The 16,508-nt window shown below is 39.0% G+C and overlaps 1 protein-coding gene across 2 annotated transcripts; it reads right to left on the minus strand.

Annotated features, from left to right (window-relative positions):
• Window positions 1–732: 732 nt before the first annotated feature.
• LOC144261310 (heterochromatin-associated protein MENT-like) lies at window positions 733–14,463 on the minus strand. 2 transcript variants are annotated; one of them, XM_077810728.1, is made up of 8 exons: window positions 14,386–14,463; window positions 13,359–13,535; window positions 11,796–11,843; window positions 10,254–10,391; window positions 8,954–9,071; window positions 8,006–8,148; window positions 4,210–4,377; window positions 733–2,900 (listed from the first exon to the last, which is right to left on the minus strand). In XM_077810728.1, the coding sequence occupies exons 2-8, from the start codon at window positions 13,524–13,526 to the stop codon at window positions 2,496–2,498; spliced, it is 1,188 nt and encodes a 395-aa protein (XP_077666854.1). In that variant the 5' UTR covers window positions 13,527–13,535; window positions 14,386–14,463; the 3' UTR covers window positions 733–2,495. The 2 variants fall into 2 exon arrangements, with proteins under 2 accessions (XP_077666854.1, XP_077666853.1); XM_077810727.1 differs by having other exon boundaries at window positions 11,754–11,843.
• Window positions 14,464–16,508: the final 2,045 nt, after the last annotated feature.

Consider the following 16,508-nt stretch of genomic DNA (forward strand, 5'->3'; position numbering starts at 1 on the left):
GCAGTAATAGAATTGAAATTCACTGACTTCAGTGTACATGAATTAGTACTGAATCTATATTTATATATATGTATTTGGGTACATATAGAAAAAAAGTTTTTAAGAATTTTTCTTTGTATTAGTGAGCTACTTATGTTCAGGGAAGCTTGCATACACCGCCTTCTCTGCTGGTTTGAGTTCTGTTAGGGTTAAATTTAATACATGCTGCTCCCGGCAGATTCATAGAAGCAACTCACTAAGGCCCTGTCTAGACTAGGAAAAGGAGATGTGTTTGCCAAGTGTGTTAGCGAACATTTCAAATAACATGATTTTAAATACCATTGTGCAGCCTAATGCATACAAAGTTAATGGTATTTTTAAAAGTCTCAGCTAAGTGTAATCAGTGCTTAATTTATGCCAGGTCTTGCCAAGGCTGAGCCCGGCACCTCTAGGCTTGACAGTTCATCGCTCTGGCATCTCTAGGCTTACTGCATCCATTACGTATGCAAAAAAATAAATAAATAAAAAATTGCATGAACCCTGGCTCCTCTTTCATTACAAATTAAGCACTGGGCATAATCAACCCTAGTTAAGTGACTATCATTTTGGAATGGTAACAGTGAAAACATACTGTGACTATTAAGAGTGCTTAGAATATTATAGCTTAACAAAACAATACTGACAACTCCCCCCCCCAAAAAAAACCCCCACTGTCTATAATCAGCTAAATCATCAATTTGAATTGTAGAAACGTAATCTCAGTGTTTTTTTATTGCTCTAACTGCAAGTCATACACTAGAGTTATGGAGTAAAATATCAGCTAAAAGCACATTGCAATTTGTGTAAATAACAGGGATATCTTTGCTAAACTGCATTCTTGAAATGAAAGCCTACTTTTCTACTTTATTATTGATACAGGTATCTAGGAATGGGTGCAAATTACAACCAGTAATTACATTAACATTACTATTGTTTGAATGCTGCAGGTGTTAGATCATATGTCGATAACCATTATAGTCAGATAGGAGGCATGCTGGTGAAAGTTCATCAGTTGTCCTCATCAGATCTGTTGGACAATCTAATTTACAAACATTTTCCAAAGATCAGGCACAGGAACAAATATTAGTATGAGCAACATGACACACCTACATAGCCCTCTAGAAACAGTAAGTTGATAAGTTCACTGCCTGGGGAGGCTAGGCCAGTTCACTGACTCTATGCCAACATTGTCAGAGAGCATTGGCAGAATGTTTAGTGCCTCATCCATAGTCCTTCCTTTGACATCAGGAAAAACTGAATTGGGCCCTTAGGGAGGTAAAGTATGGTCTTAGTAAATATAAATGTTTAGTTTAAAGAGCCTCTAGGGAGCACTGAATTTCACATGCTTTTGCCTTAGATTTTATGAAATTACAATAATTTCCAAAATGTTAATTTTCAAAGTGAAAATTTAGACTGAAGATAGTTAACATTTTTGTACACTTCCAAGTTTATTACATGTCAGACAATAAGATCTCTAACAAACTCATCACGGTCTATGTGATAACATTTCAGTCAGCAAGATCACACTCCTAATGAAATCAATGGGGGGAAGATTTGGCCTAATGTTGATTTTCCTGTGCTTCTATGAGCAGTGTTGTTACTGATTTAACAACTCTTTTAGCACTTATGAATGTACAGTGTTTGTCCAGCAGACTGACTCTTAAATGGTCCAGCATCTATCATGTAGACAGAATGGCCTAGTTCAAATGGAATGTTGTGGACAGAATGTGTGGAGGTTAAATTTCTATTTTAACACTCTGAAAGAACAAAAGAAAATATATTTTGGATGGAAGAAACTTCATAAATGCAACTCAAGGCAAATATGAAATTCAGAGTTAATGCTGACTCTCTATCATTAACTGGCCTTGTGCCTGGGATTTGCAAACAAGACTTACTGTGTTTTCAATTACCCTTTGTATACAGACCTGCAATACCTGTGAATAAGAGAGTTAATTATTAAGCGCTTGACTGTAGTAGGGTTTAATGTGTCCATGGGCAACAGTAGCAGAGATTAAGAGCCTCCCACCCACCAAAATCATTCTGCATGACTGCTTTAGACCTGTCCCCATCTTGTCTGCAGGCATGGGGATGAGGTCATGGCCTGAACGCCCAGGTGCATTCTCCTGTCTTGTGAACAAGTGGGTGGGGAGGGACAGAGGCTACAGAACCATGACTGGCCCCCATAACACTAGCCAGGAGAGCAGTCTCAGTGCTGTGGGTAGTATGCTGCACTCTGTAATGGGCTGCAGTAGATTACTGTCCCCTCAGTGCAGCAGAGGAGCACAGGAGAAAATGTGCCTCAGTGTGTGTCTGAGGCACAATTACTTCTGGGGCTACTCCTGACAGAGGCAGCTCATGCTCAGGGCTCTAACTAAAAGCGCAAACTAGACCTATGCTTTGAATTTCAGGCTTCAATATGTATTTCCCAGTTGCATGGTGAACACATGATGCTATGTGGTAGCGGAAAGTAACACATTCTAGGGGGAGCAGAATCTGCCAAAGAAAAGGATGCTCTTGGTTTTGTTGTGCCTTATGAAGAAGAGGAAAGGGTGATCTGCCTTAAATTTTACGGCATTTACAGATGCTCTCACTACTACAACAACTGCACCGGAAGCTGCAGCCTCAGTACCTTCTTCATTGACCTCAACAAAGGACTTGTGATAAACTTGTGACAAAAACAGATCCTTATGCTCAGACATCCCTGTGAAGTCAGCTTTGTCCAGAATGAAGGCATCTTTCATCCCCATGCTGCTCAAAGTGGACTTGAGGTTATAGCTTTCTTCCAGCTTGATCCTGGGCAGAAACAACTCCACTTCAGTTGTCTTCATCATTTCTGCGCTTGTCCACTTGGATAATTTCTCATAAGTCAATTCCCTCTCTAGCTACAGTGAGTTAAGAAAGAGAGGGAATTAGGCAATTAAAGGGCAAAAATGAAATCATGAGTAAATGAGAAAAACTGATAAAGGCATGAAACATACATAGCTGCCCCTATGGTTATTGCCATTATTATAGGATGTGCTACATGCAAATAGGGTTTGATCCTGCAAGGTGCTCAGTGACGTACACTCCCATTTATCTAAATTGGAGGTGACCTTACGTGCAGGATTGAGTCCATAGAGCAAGGGTTCCTTGTTTTTTCTATGTAAACATACATGGGAATGTTCCCTTATGCACATATAGAGCTCTTGTTAATGTTAATAGAACATCTACATGTGCGTGCAAGGAAGTCTTCTCCCATTGCAACTATATATGATTGGTGTTCACAGGGTCTTGCAGACAAGTAAGAGGATATGGTCCTTGCCCTGATGTGTTTGCAAACGGAGCATCTGATTTTTCATGTTGTTAAGATCTCTCGGTTCCCATTGTGTTGGAGGCACTCAGCATCTGCGGTGAGGAGCTTAGTCCCTTGTGAGGTGGGTTACTAATTAATTATTTCACTAGAAAAAGAGAGCACAGAAAACAGAGAAAGAGAGTACAGCTCTTGGAAGAGTATTAACTGCAAGGGGCCAGAGAGTCAGATTGTGGTCTACTTTGTGCTACCCAGGCAACAGAAACTGGACAAAAGAACTGGCTTCAATAACCAGTATGGAATTCTTGTTTAGGGGAATCACCACATAATGTATAACAAGTACTACACTTCCCACTCAAGAGTAATGCAGGTATCTCAACAGAATTCTGAAAATCCTGCATATCACACTAGAGAATCATGTATTCCCTAAATACACATATAACTTTATGGAATCCACAAAACATGCACATAACGAAACCAATTATCCCCCTGCTATAAGCTTTCTCCTTCCTCACCGTACTTCCTTATGATTTGTTATTCTCTCATTGCATCACATCTGAAACTAGGCTGTAAGCTATTCTAGGACACAGACCTGGTCTGTTTGTTCTGGAAAATTCCTTGCACTCTTTTGGGCTTCATCTAGATAATAATACATTATGCCAATGATACTTCTTAACGTTGTACCTTAGATGGTATCGTCATCAGAACTGCTCAGTTTCACATCCCAGTTCTTATCCTGCTCACAAAAAGGCACTTGTATGCCATACATTTGTCTATAGCCGTATGCATTAATGTATAGGATGTTGCTAAACTTATGCTGAGCATTATCCCGTAGCTGTCTCACACTGAAGAAACATTGAATTCCACTTTCGTCGACCAGAAATATGATATAATGGTTTTACCTGTTCCAGACCAGTAGATTTATCCTCAATATCATCTGGTAATAGGATGAGCATGCTGAGGTCATTATTGACATATGGAAGTTCAGCAATTTTGACCTTCATTGTTTCCAAGTAGCATATTGGAAATGTATCTTTCAGAAACATCATCTGCACTGGTTTAGTCTTGGTCTGTGAAATTGTATATCTCCATAAGAAAATAAATATTACTTCTTCTTTCTTTGAAACATACAGGTTAGCAGTAAATTTTTATGACTTGCTTCAGATGAAATAAGAATAAAATTTTGAATACAGTTTTATGAACCAAAGTTGATTGCATGGTTTAACAGGGTTCCTTTCATGAGAAAATATTAATTGTCCTGTTGTTTCTCTCAAAGCACTGTTTTCTGTGACCTGGACTCATCTTCCACTCTTCCCCAGTACATGCATAATAACTCACAGAAGATGGGACAAAGGAACTGGAAAATTTTGCAAGGATCACCTCAGTGAGTTTCCTGACAAGTGTTCCTATTACAGGGAAGACTTTTGAGGAGACAGAGCAGGGGGAGGCTCACAGCTCCCAACACTGAAAATTCTGGGGAACTTCTAAGTACAAGGAGAAAGGTCACTGCATGCAGGGGCTACTTTGGTCTCTTCTCCACCCCGGCAGAACAGAAAACATTGCCTTTGGCTGACTCTCTGGTGGCTTAGTAGTAGCAGTTGTAAAGTGGATTCTACAGATATTGATGATGCCCCATGGATAATAAATACAAAAACTCAGTGTTTGTAAAGTTTCATGGATGCAGGAAGATCACTTAGTTTCAGTTATGGAGCAGTGCTGTGCAAAAGGTGTGTGTGTGTGTGCTATATTTAGCTGCATGAGAAAGTCAGTAATTTTGGTTTGCAGGAGTTTCATGAAGTCCTTTACACTTTCATGAAGTCCTTTCACTTCCTATGTGTTTGCAACTCCTGAGTTCCAGTTTGAGTTTTAGGTGTGAAGGAACCCAGAATCTTACTGTGCAAGCCAGACAGGACTGTCAGGTTTTTCCTGACATTTTGCTTGGTTCCCACACAAACTTTTAAATCCGAGTTTTAGGTGTGAAGGAACCCAGAATCTTACTGTGCAAGCCAGACAGGACTGTCAGGTTTTTCCTGACATTTTGCTTGGTTCCCACACAAACTTTTAAATCCCTCCATGATGGTTGAAATTAAGCCCACATTTGTTTAAAACTGTATCATTGATATATCCAGATCTATAGACTTCACCCATCACTATAGTATTTGAGGACCAGTTTTTAAAGTATTTAGGTGTTGCTCCATTCAGCGTTTCAATGCCTAACTTACTTAGAAGCCTGAATCTCATTTTCAGAAGTGACTTAGGGAACTGTTTGAGAACATTTTTCTATATACTGAAAAGTCACAACCCTACAGTCAAATAATATGGGTGCGTTTGTTAGAAAACCAGTTGACTTAGTATAAAAGTGAAAGCACCTATATATATGTATATATAAATATATAAAACAAATGAAGAGAAAGTTGGGACAATGAATATATATTAGAAGCTATAGAGTGTAGAAAATTGATAAAGGAAGGCAAAGGGCACAAAGAAAACTATGACCATCAGAGTTAAAGACAATAAAAAAGGAGTTTAAGTATATTAAGAAAAAAAGGAATTCTTGCAATGGTATATGCCCTTTACTATATGGACATGGTAGAATTGTCAGTAGTAATGCGGAACAGACAGAAGTGTTAAATACTTCTGTTTTGTATTTGGGAAAAAAACATGATATATTCATATCAAATGATGATGAAATACTTTCTACTCCAACAGTAACTAAGGACAATGTTAAACAGCAGCCACTAAAGCTAGACATTTATAAATCAGGGGGTCCATAGAACCCAAAAGTTTTAAAAGAGCTGTCTGGGAAGATTGTGGACCATTAATGTTGATTTTTAATAACATTTTGGAACACGGGAAGTTCCAGAGGACTGGAAGAAAGCAAATGTTGTGCTGATATTAAAAAAGAGTAAATAGGATGACCCTGGGTAACTATAGGCTTGTCAGCTTGACCTCAATACTGGGCAAAGTAATGGAAGGGCTGATATTGGACTTGATTAAGAAAGAAGCAAAGGAGGGAAATACAACTAATGCCAATCAACATGGGTTTGTGGGAAATAGATCCTGTCAAACTAACTTACTATCTTTTTTTGATGAGATTACAAGTGTGGTGGATAAAATAATGGAGTTGATACAATAGATTTCTGTACACGTTTAAGTAATACTGCATGACACCTTGATTAATAAACTAGAACAATATAAAATCAACATGGCCCTCATTAAATGGATTAAAACTCTTTAAATGATAGGTCTCAAAATGGAAGTATAAACTGAATCATCAATGAGCAGTTGAGTTTCTAGTGGGGTCCCACAGGGATTGGTTCTTGGCTCTATGGTATTAAACATTTATATCAATGACTGGAAAAAAAACATGAATCATTTCTGATGAAGTTAGCAGATGACACAAAGATTGGGGGAATGGTATATAACAGAGAGGACAGGTCATTGATACAGACCTATCTGGATTGCTTGGTAAACTGGGCACAGACAAACAATATGCATTTCAATCAGGCCAATGCAAAGTCATACATCTGAGAACAAAGAATGTAGTCCATACTTGCAGGATGGGGCCTTATGGTGAAAAAGAATTTAGGGATCATAGTGGATCATGAGCTCCCAGTGTGATGCTGTGGCCAAAAGGGCTCCAGTGATACTTGGATGTATCAACAGAAGACTATTAAGTAGGAATATAGAGGTTATATTATCTCTTTATTTGGTGCTGCTGCAACCCACTACTGGAATTCTGTGTGTAGTCCTGGTGTCCACACTTCAAGAAGATGTTGACAAATTAGAGAGGGTTCAGAAAAGAGTCACAAGAATCATTAAAAGATTGGAAACCATGTCTCATAGTGAAAGACCTTAGGAGTTCAGTCTATTTACTTATCATAGAGAACTTTAAGGGGTGACTTGTTCATAGATTATAGGTATCTACATGGGGAACAGAAACTGATAATATAGGGCTCTTCAACCTAGCAAATAAAGGTATAACAAGAACCAATGGCTGGAAGTTGAAGCTAGACAAATTCAGACTAGAAATAAAGGCACAAATATTTAACAGCGGGAGTAGTTAACCATAGGAACAACTTGCCAGGGTTGTGTTGGATTCTCCATCACTGGAAATTTAAAAAATAAAGATTGGCTATTTTTCTAAAAGATATGCAGTAGTTCAAGTACAGTTATTGGACTTGCAGCAGGAATTTAGTACAGAGAAGTCCTGTGGCCTGTGTTAGGCAAGAGTCAGATTAGACTATCACAACAGTGCTTTCTAGCCTTAATCTAAGTCCCTCTGACTTTAAATGAGTGTTAGGCTCCTAAGTCACTTTTGAAAATGGGATTTAGGCTCCTAAGTCCTGTAGGTGCTTTTGAAAAGGTTACCATAGTCTATAGAGCTGCACAGCTGTCACATTAATGTGCAGTCAGGATATTCACTAATGTTTCTATGTTATATGGGCCCTAGGTTCATATAACATTATATGAACAAACAACAGTCTCCTCTTGAAGCTAAACGCCATTTTTCAAATCTTTTCTTAAACAATGCAGTAGATGTACTAACTAAATATTAAAATTGTCACAGCTATTTATTTTAGGCCATGCTTTGAGCTAACAGTAGTTTTACAATGGAAGATGAACTGTGGGTGAAAGATTTTCATGCTATATGGAGGTTTCTTACTGCTCAACAACATTAGCACTGGTGGGACATACCTTGCTCAATCTGAAAGGATTCTCAGACGTGTTTTCATTCAGAAATCTCTTTTCCCACTTTCCTTTGAAGTAAATGGCATTAACCAGGATCAGTGTGGTATTTCCATCAACAGCACCTCTGGGCAACAGATTATGGATTTTCTCTTTCAAAAGGAGAAGAGTGGTGTTTTTATTCCAGTGTAGTACAGCAAGTGGCTATTTCTAATCTTGCTTTCTCTTTAGTTATCCATTGAGAATGTATGTGCCTCAGAATCTCTGATCCCTGAGTGAGTTTTCAAACTTAATTAATTTGGCCTTTAAACCCATTTCTAAAACCAATCTTTGTTATTGTGGCACAAGGTGACATGTTGGAAAGAAATTAAAATAATGCAGCATCTTAAAAATATAAAGCCTGAATCTCCACTACTTTTCCCCTTGTGAAGTCACTTATACTCGTTGATAGTGGGTGTAAAACTCTGCCAAATCAGAATGGTAGCATTTTATACCCATTGCATCCTCCTTTTGCACAGGAGTAAATAAAACAAGGGGCTAGGCTGTGAAGAATCAGGCTCATGGAATAGGGAGTCCATGATCATAAATCCTGCTCCTGTAGTTCCAGTAGTGATGGTGGCCCATGAGACCAGAGGCCCTGCGGGAGCTATTGATTTTTTTAGAGGAAATCAGGTTCTAGAGGCTGCTCCCTTTCTTTCGTTCTTTCGTTCTTTCTTGATTTTATCCAAAACTCATTGAAGCCAATGGGAGTCTTTCCATTGAATTCAAAAAATTCTGGATCAGGCACTAGAAGCTGTTCAACTGTTCATTTGTCCACCTCTCTCTCTTCAGTTTCCACATTAGCTCCACTAGTGCCTGACTACAGGAGGAACACATGTAGAAATGCAGCCACCTACCCAAAAGGAATCAGCAACTATAGTGGGAGAAGAGCAAAGCTGTGGTTTATCCTTAGCTTACCCTCAGTTTGGCTTTCAACCCAGGAATTGATTTCTTTTCTGGCTTGTTCTGCAGCGTTTCCAAAGTTAACCGCTTGTGGCTCTGCATGGTAATATTTTTTAACAAATTCTACGTATCCCTGAAAAGTAGGAGAGAAAATTTGCTATTAAAATAAATTCAAATTGGCATCACTTAAAAAAATTCAGATTGCTGTACAACATAACTGCTACAATACTAAAGAGAGTATAATTCAACTGAAGCTAGATAAAATTTAAAAGTAAGATCTATGGTACCGTATATTTGATAATTAGAACTGATTGAATCTCTATTTCAATTCCATGGGAAATTTCCTTTCATCCCAAATCAGAACAAAAAGTTAAAATTTTGAAATTTCCTGTGAAAGGATAATTCTGAAAACATTCTTTTATGAAATATCAAAATGATGTAATGATAAGAATAACTGGAATACTGTGTGTCTAGTTCTGGAGCCCACAATTCAAGAAGGATGTTGATAAACTGGAGAGGGTTCAGAGAAGAGTCACAAAAAGGGTTAAAGGATTAGAAAACGTAGTGATAGACCCAAGGAGCTCAATCTACTTAGTTTAACAAAGAGAAGGTTAAGAGATTACTTGATTACATTCTATAAGTACCTACACAGGGAATAAATGTATAACAGTGAGCTCCTCAGACTAGCAGAGAAAGATATAACACAATCCAATGGCTGAAAGTTGAAGCGAGACAGATTCAGATTTGAAATAAAATGTACATTTTTAACAGTGAGAGTAATTAACCATTGGAACAATTTACCAAGGCTTATGGTGGATTCTCCATCCCTGACAATTTTAAAATCAGGACTGAATGTTTTTCTAAAAGATCTGATCTAGGAATTATTTTGGGGATGTTCTATGGAAGTCAAACTAGATGATGACTGTGGTCCCTTCTGGCCTTAGAATGCATGAACATTTTCCATTTTAATATGGTTGAAATGCTTTATTGTTTCAATTGTATATAATATGAACTATAAGTAATAATATAAATGTATATTATCTAATATAAAAGTTGAACTGATAATGTCAAAACAAAGCACTTTGACTTTATCAAAATTAAGAGTTTTGATAATTTTTCATCAGAAATGTAGACAAAATCTATACGTTCCCACAAAACATTTCAGTTTTAGCACATCAGCATTTCCCATTGGCAAATTGTTCCTTTGGAAAATTTTCAATCCGCTCTATTAATAATCTTGGATTTTGATCAGTATTGAGTGTCATAAATATCTTTCAAAACTTTCTCTTCAGCTTAATAAAAATATTCAACTTACACTAAGGAATTGGTAAGTCTGTTCCCCATACTGTCTGTTGGCAGTTTTAAGCAAGTAAGAAGTTTGGGGTTTGTTGATTAAAGAGATTAATTCCTGGAACTCAGAATGAATGTCTTCAGTTTTGCAGTCCTCAGGTTCCTTTAAAAGGGACACAATGAACTTGGAAATCACATTTCTTTATTAAAGTATTGTACTAAGATTACTACAGTCGTCAGAAGTTACTGGGGGGAAGGGATTACTCTGTTTTTTCTGTTTATTGACTCTGTGCATTTGACTGAATTGTCTGTAATCAGATTTATTGTTTCCACTGGACAGTGAGCAGATCAGTTTCTCCCTTGCTGCAAAGACCTTTACAAACATCATCAGGTGAGTACTTAGAGCTGCAGTTTAGGTGGGACTCAAAATTTGAGCTCTACTCCTGCACCATGAAGACTGTGATATTCAACACAAGGTCACCCAGCTCTGGTGGAGATCACATCTCTGATGGAGCACACCTGTGTTGGAGATGAGGAATAGCTTTCCCTCAGCATGAGAAGCAGCAACGGAGTGCCATTACTGAGGGATTATTAAAGGGGAGCAAGTTAGGGAACTTAGAAGGTGAGAGATAGAGGCCTCTGTTTCTCTTAAAAAGCAGAAGACTTTGTCTAACAAACCATCCTTAGTTCAGCAGCCAGGGATTCCCTGCTGACGAATTACAGCTGGTTCATCTGCAGAAAATGCTGGCACAGAGGCTTTTGAGACATCTTCAGGAAGAACATTCACCCCTATCCCTGACCCACTCCCAAAATGATGAGAGGAAAGGGGCTTGTCCTTAGGGCTGTCTGAGGAGCAGAACACCTCAGGCAGCTCCCCACTCTGGTCTAATGAACCAAGGCAGATCCATCAGAATGCATCTGCTGGGGAAATTAGGGTATCGTCTCCTCCGCCCCATCTCTCCAACACTACATGCACCTGGCCATTCTCCTACCTTTCCACAAGCACTTTCCAAATCTTCCCTATACTCCCTATATATTGTCACATATCCCTCTCCTGCCTTAACTTCCACATCATGCTTTCCCTCTTTATATCAACACATCATACCCTTTACAACTGCACATATTCCTGCAGGATATGTCTGTAGCTATCCAGTCTCTGAGGTCAGAGTTCAGGTTTTGCATTGCAATGTGGGTTAGAGGAATTGTCTGTGTGTGTTTCCATCTGTACATGTGTGAGGTGGAAGGGCATTCCCTGGGGAGGTGCAGAGTCAGTGGTGTATTGCGTTGCTGTTCAGGAGTGTGAATCAAGGTGCCTTTCCTGCCTTTGAAGGTTTGAGTGTGTGTGTTTTGCACTTAAGCAACCTTAATTGGTTATTAACTACAATTTGGGGGAGGGGGAGTCAATATAGATGTAAGCTGAAAACAAACAACCAATAGCATGATTCAAACTGATGCTGCTGTTGAACTTTCCTATTCCCAAAGAACAGCAGATTTGTTTCTCTGATATTTTTGTTCTAAAGAATACCATCCTCCTTTTCTTTGGCCTCCCACGAGAAGTTCTTGTCACCTGCAAACAGCCTCCTCCGGTTCCTGTAGTTTTCTTAAAATGAAGCACCTGCAAGCAGAGTTTGTAAAGATAGTAAATATATTTGAAGACAGCTATCTAAGACAAATGTACACACAAATTGATTTCTAGTGACCTAATTGTCAAAACCTCAAATTTATTATAATTAGTCAGCAAAGATGGTTGCTACTTAGCCTGCTAAGGACACTATATCTATGATTTTCAATGACGATTTGAATATAACTGAGACCCAGGTCATAACCACACAGCCATATTGCTGGCTTAATAACAGATCATCATTATGAATCAGGTGGAAATTAACTTAAACATATGGTGAGACCATGTGAAATTCATGATGGCTTCAGCCATGTATTATTATACTCTGTTTATTATTGGGCATCATTGTTGTGCTAGATGCTGTACGATATATAAAGGCTCAGTGCTGCCCCAAGGGTTTACAACCTATATTAAAAATACAAATGCAGTTTAGTTGCATAATACACGGAATGGCCATATAAAGGTGTAGTCACAGAGCCATCAAATGGTAATGATCAGATACATTTATGCTCAAAACATAGGTAGCAGCAACAACAAAACACAATTCAAGGTATGATCCCTGCAAATTACAATGGTTATGCAACTTTATCATTTTTATTAACAAAATTCAGGCAAATGTAAATAGACTGAAATAGGACTAAACTGAAAAGGTTTCAGTTGTGCATGTAAGACAACTGTCATGGAAGAGCTATGGACGAACCAAGCCACATTTTCAGTATTGGCATTTATTTATGTACAGAACGCTGATATTCACATCTTAGAAACATGTTTAAAATAATGTTAAATTGAGTTTTAAGGGAAAGCTAAAATGGAAGATCAGGTTCTAAACTATTGGGGCAGCTCCTATCTGGCAAACCAGCAGCACCACTCTGGGAAGTATGGGAGCAAGTGAGTTGCAGGGGCTAGTGAAGGTGTTGAGAAATGATGGGTCCTCAGTGTGAGTAGAAGACTTTTCCCCCTCAGTGGGTTACCTGTTGGATTCAGAGAACCTCAATCCAAAGAGAATTCTGGCAAACTGAGGTAAATAAAGGAGATCTCTGCCTAGGGAAGGTAAGGAGACACCTGGAAAAGTTACTAGAAGCCACTCAACTACCCAGGATCAACCAAGCCCCCATTCACCTCAGGAAAGCTCCCAAGCCAATAGGGCCAGGAGCTGCCACCTGGAACTCCCCTTTACAGGGAGCTGCCCCAGTAGTTTAGAACCTGACCTTTCATTTTAGCTTTCCCTTTGAACAGAACACTGGATCTGGCCCAGAGTACCTGAACAGTGTGGGGTACAGAGAGTTACCAGCAAGATGTTTTCTCCTGGTAGAATTGGATGGGAAACTCTGAAATTAGTTAAAATTGCAGTGAATTTGTTCTTCCCTGTAATCTACCCAGCGTTTCCAGTCACCATTCCTTCAAAGATATTGTGTTTAATACTGTAGTATATCAGGTTGTTATAGCATGTGTAGGAACCATTTGTCATATCGAGACATATACAGTACATAGTCAAATTTCACAACCTACCTCAGCCATCTGGGTTGCAGTGTTACCTTTTGCACCCACATAAGTCATGGCCAGAGCAGATGAGATACTCCAAGGGGAAAAGAAAATGTTTTTGCCTTTAAAAGATTCATTCAGCTTTTTGAAAAGGCTGAGAGTAAAGCTACCATTTGATGCTGAGAGAGAGTCCATTGCTGAAACCTAAGACAGATATATGAAGACAGAGTGTAACAGTTTGACTTCATTGGAACCAAGATTTTAGCGTGCGTTGTTTTCTCTGTATCATAACAAACTAACTTTCCAAACTTCCTTAGAATATCTGACCTATAGTTTCTGCTGTAAATCAATCCTTGATCAATCTAGGTACTTGTATGACACACAAATCATATCATGCACTCTCTTTACTGTTATATAAAGATTTCAAAATGACTTAGGCACCTAACCTGCTTTGGTGCTTTTGAAAATACCGGTAGGCTCCTCTCTGCATCTTTAGGTGCCTAAATACCTTTGATAATCTGGGTCTCAGTCCTTGGCCTCTTTGGTTTCTGTGGCTGTCAACAGGTGCATTATGGAGTATCCAAAAGCATAGTAAATAATGGATTCTTTTGTTATGAGAAGACTAACAAGAGGATGACAGAATAAAAATCTTTTTCTTCCCCCTCAGGGGAACAACAATTTAGTGCTTGGCCCATTAATTTGCTGTGTTGTACCATCTCACAGCAAGAACTACCACCTGAATATATTTATCCTTACTTAACTAATCTAAGATTTTAAGGAACAGGATTGTCATCTACTCAAGAAAATTCTTCCTTTGATTGATTAACTTGCCCTGTATCAGCATCTTTTCTTAAACTCTGAAGTATATAATACCTATACTCTGTTTTCTAAGAACTGAAATCTAAATTAAATTTACAGTGCAAATGTGCAATCCCTGTTTTACTGCATGACATTTAATTTATTATAATTTAATCTGCCCTGTCAGGCATGGTTTAAATAGTTAAGAAGAAGTTTCAAAGAAAGCTAATTATGTCTATATGAATATTTACATTACCTCAGATTTCTGTGAGAGAGAAGGAATTACTTGTGTCGTCGGCTGGGTTCTGGGTCTGTTTGTTAGGCAATAAACACGTTTAGAAATATAAAACAGTTGTGCTTCCTTCTGACCTACATCCTCCACTCTTACTGCCCTATGTGTTTCGCCACCTATGTTTACCCCTCCTCCTCACCAGTTTCCAGAACTTTCTGTTGTAAAGCTTGCCCCGATTGTTGACATCCCTATATTAGTTTGGCAATAAATACGTATAGAAAAGAAATGAGATTGCGGCTCACTCTCCTTCTAGCTTTCACTCCTAGTCCCCAATATGTTTCCCCACCTAAACCTACCCTTACTCCTCACCACTTTCCAGAAATTTTTGTTGTAGTTGATTATTGATCCATTGTATTTTAAACATCAAATCTTAGAGATTTAGAAGAGGAATACAATGATCTTATAAGATCTGCTATTTTAGGCATAGGATAAGCAAAAATATCACAGAGTGGCCTACAGTAAGAATGGCTGGTGATGTTGTCCATTGCGACTCTCTTTTTGGTAGTGGTGAGACTTTTGTTTAAAATAAGTGCAGTCAGTGTTTAACTTACACCAAACACCACAAATGTCTGTCTTTCTGCTGGATGGGTGTTCTGTGTGGTCTGATTCTTCACTGCATTATTCCCGTTTTAAACCAGTTTAACTCTATAGATTTCAACTGAGGCATATCAGTATAAAACTGGAGTAATGCAGGGATCAGTTAGACCTTGTGACTCCACCATCCTCATTTAAAACCTTTAGGAATATAGATACTGCCATGCCACCAAATCAGACTAACCATCCAACTGGCCTGGTATTTGGCCTTCAGCAGTGACCAATACCAGATGTTTAAGTGGAGGATGTAAGACTCCCAAAATGGGCTTCTCAAAGAATGCCTGGAATGTGCACTAAAATATTCCCATGTTGGAAGTTTCTCTCTAATTCAAGGCAGTTGTGGGTGCTGTGTGTACTGAAGGATGAGGGCTAGTATCCCTTTTTAATTTAAAGGCTGGACTAAAGAACATCCCTGGTCCATGCTCAGTGAAGTGGATGCTGAAATGTTGAAACATTTTTTTTTAAACTTCAGAGGCTTGTTTGTTTGTTTCATGCTAAGACCCAGCATGAAAATTAATAGCTCATGTGCAGCCAAGAGTTCCCTCTCTCCGAGATAGCAGAAAAAGAATTCTGAAAGGCACAGGTACCGTCACCCTGCCTTGTGTTTTGAAAATCTAAGGCGGTTAGCTGTGTGAAGGAGTGCTTTTCTAGAAAGTGTGTCTGTGCAGACCTATACCATAATAGGGACTTCTTTGGGGTTACATTTTAGCACACAGCTTTATCTCGTTATATTCAACAGGACAGTATTTAGAGGGGATGTGTTTGTGCAGTCATAGTGAGTATAATAAAATAAACCCTTATGTAATGTTATTTCATGTTCTTTTCCTATTCAGGAAGCAGAACCACGAATCATCATAGAATCATAGAATATCAGGGTTGGAAGGGACCCCTGAAGGTCATCTAGTCCAACCCCCTGCTCGAAGCAGGACCAATTCCCAGTTAAATCATCCCAGCCAGGGCTTTGTCAAGCCTGACCTTAAAAACTTCCAAGGAAGGAGATTCCACCACCTCCCTAGGCAACGCATTCCAGTGTTTCACCACCCTCTTAGTGAAAAAGTTTTTCCTAATATCCAATCTAAACCTCCCCCACTGCAACTCGAGACCATTACTCCTCGTTCTGTCATCTGCTACCATTGAGAACAGTCTAGAGCCATCCTCTTTGGAACCCCCTTTCAGGTAGTTGAAAGCAGCTATCAAATCCCCCCTCATTCTTCTCTTCTGCAGGCTAAACAATCCCAGCTCCCTCAGCCTCTCCTCATAAGTCATGTGTTCCAGACCCCTAATCATTTTTGTTGCCCTTCGCTGGACTCTCTCCAATTTATCCACATCCTTCTTGTAGTGTGGGGCCCAAAACTGGACACAGTACTCCAGATGAGGCCTCACCAATGTCGAATAGAGGGGGACGATCACGTCCCTCGATCTGCTCGCTATGCCCCTACTTATACATCCCAAAATGCCATTGGCCTTCTTGGCAACAAGGGCACACTGCTGAC

This window comes from Eretmochelys imbricata, chromosome 2, assembly GCF_965152235.1.
Source record: "Eretmochelys imbricata isolate rEreImb1 chromosome 2, rEreImb1.hap1, whole genome shotgun sequence".
Taxonomy (NCBI): Eukaryota; Metazoa; Chordata; order Testudines; family Cheloniidae; genus Eretmochelys; species Eretmochelys imbricata.

Coding starts and splice junctions, on each gene's coding strand:
- LOC144261310 (XM_077810727.1), bottom strand. CDS start 13,526: ATGGACTCTCTCTCAGCATCAAATGGTAGCTTTACTCTCAGCCTTTTC. Junction 10,392..11,753: donor GGCCAAAGAAAAGGAGGATG/GTATTCTTTAGA, acceptor TCCCTTTTAAAG/GAACCTGAGGACTGCAAAAC. Junction 2,901..4,209: donor AATCTACTGGTCTGGAACAG/GTAAAACCATTA, acceptor AACTCACTGTAG/CTAGAGAGGGAATTGACTTA.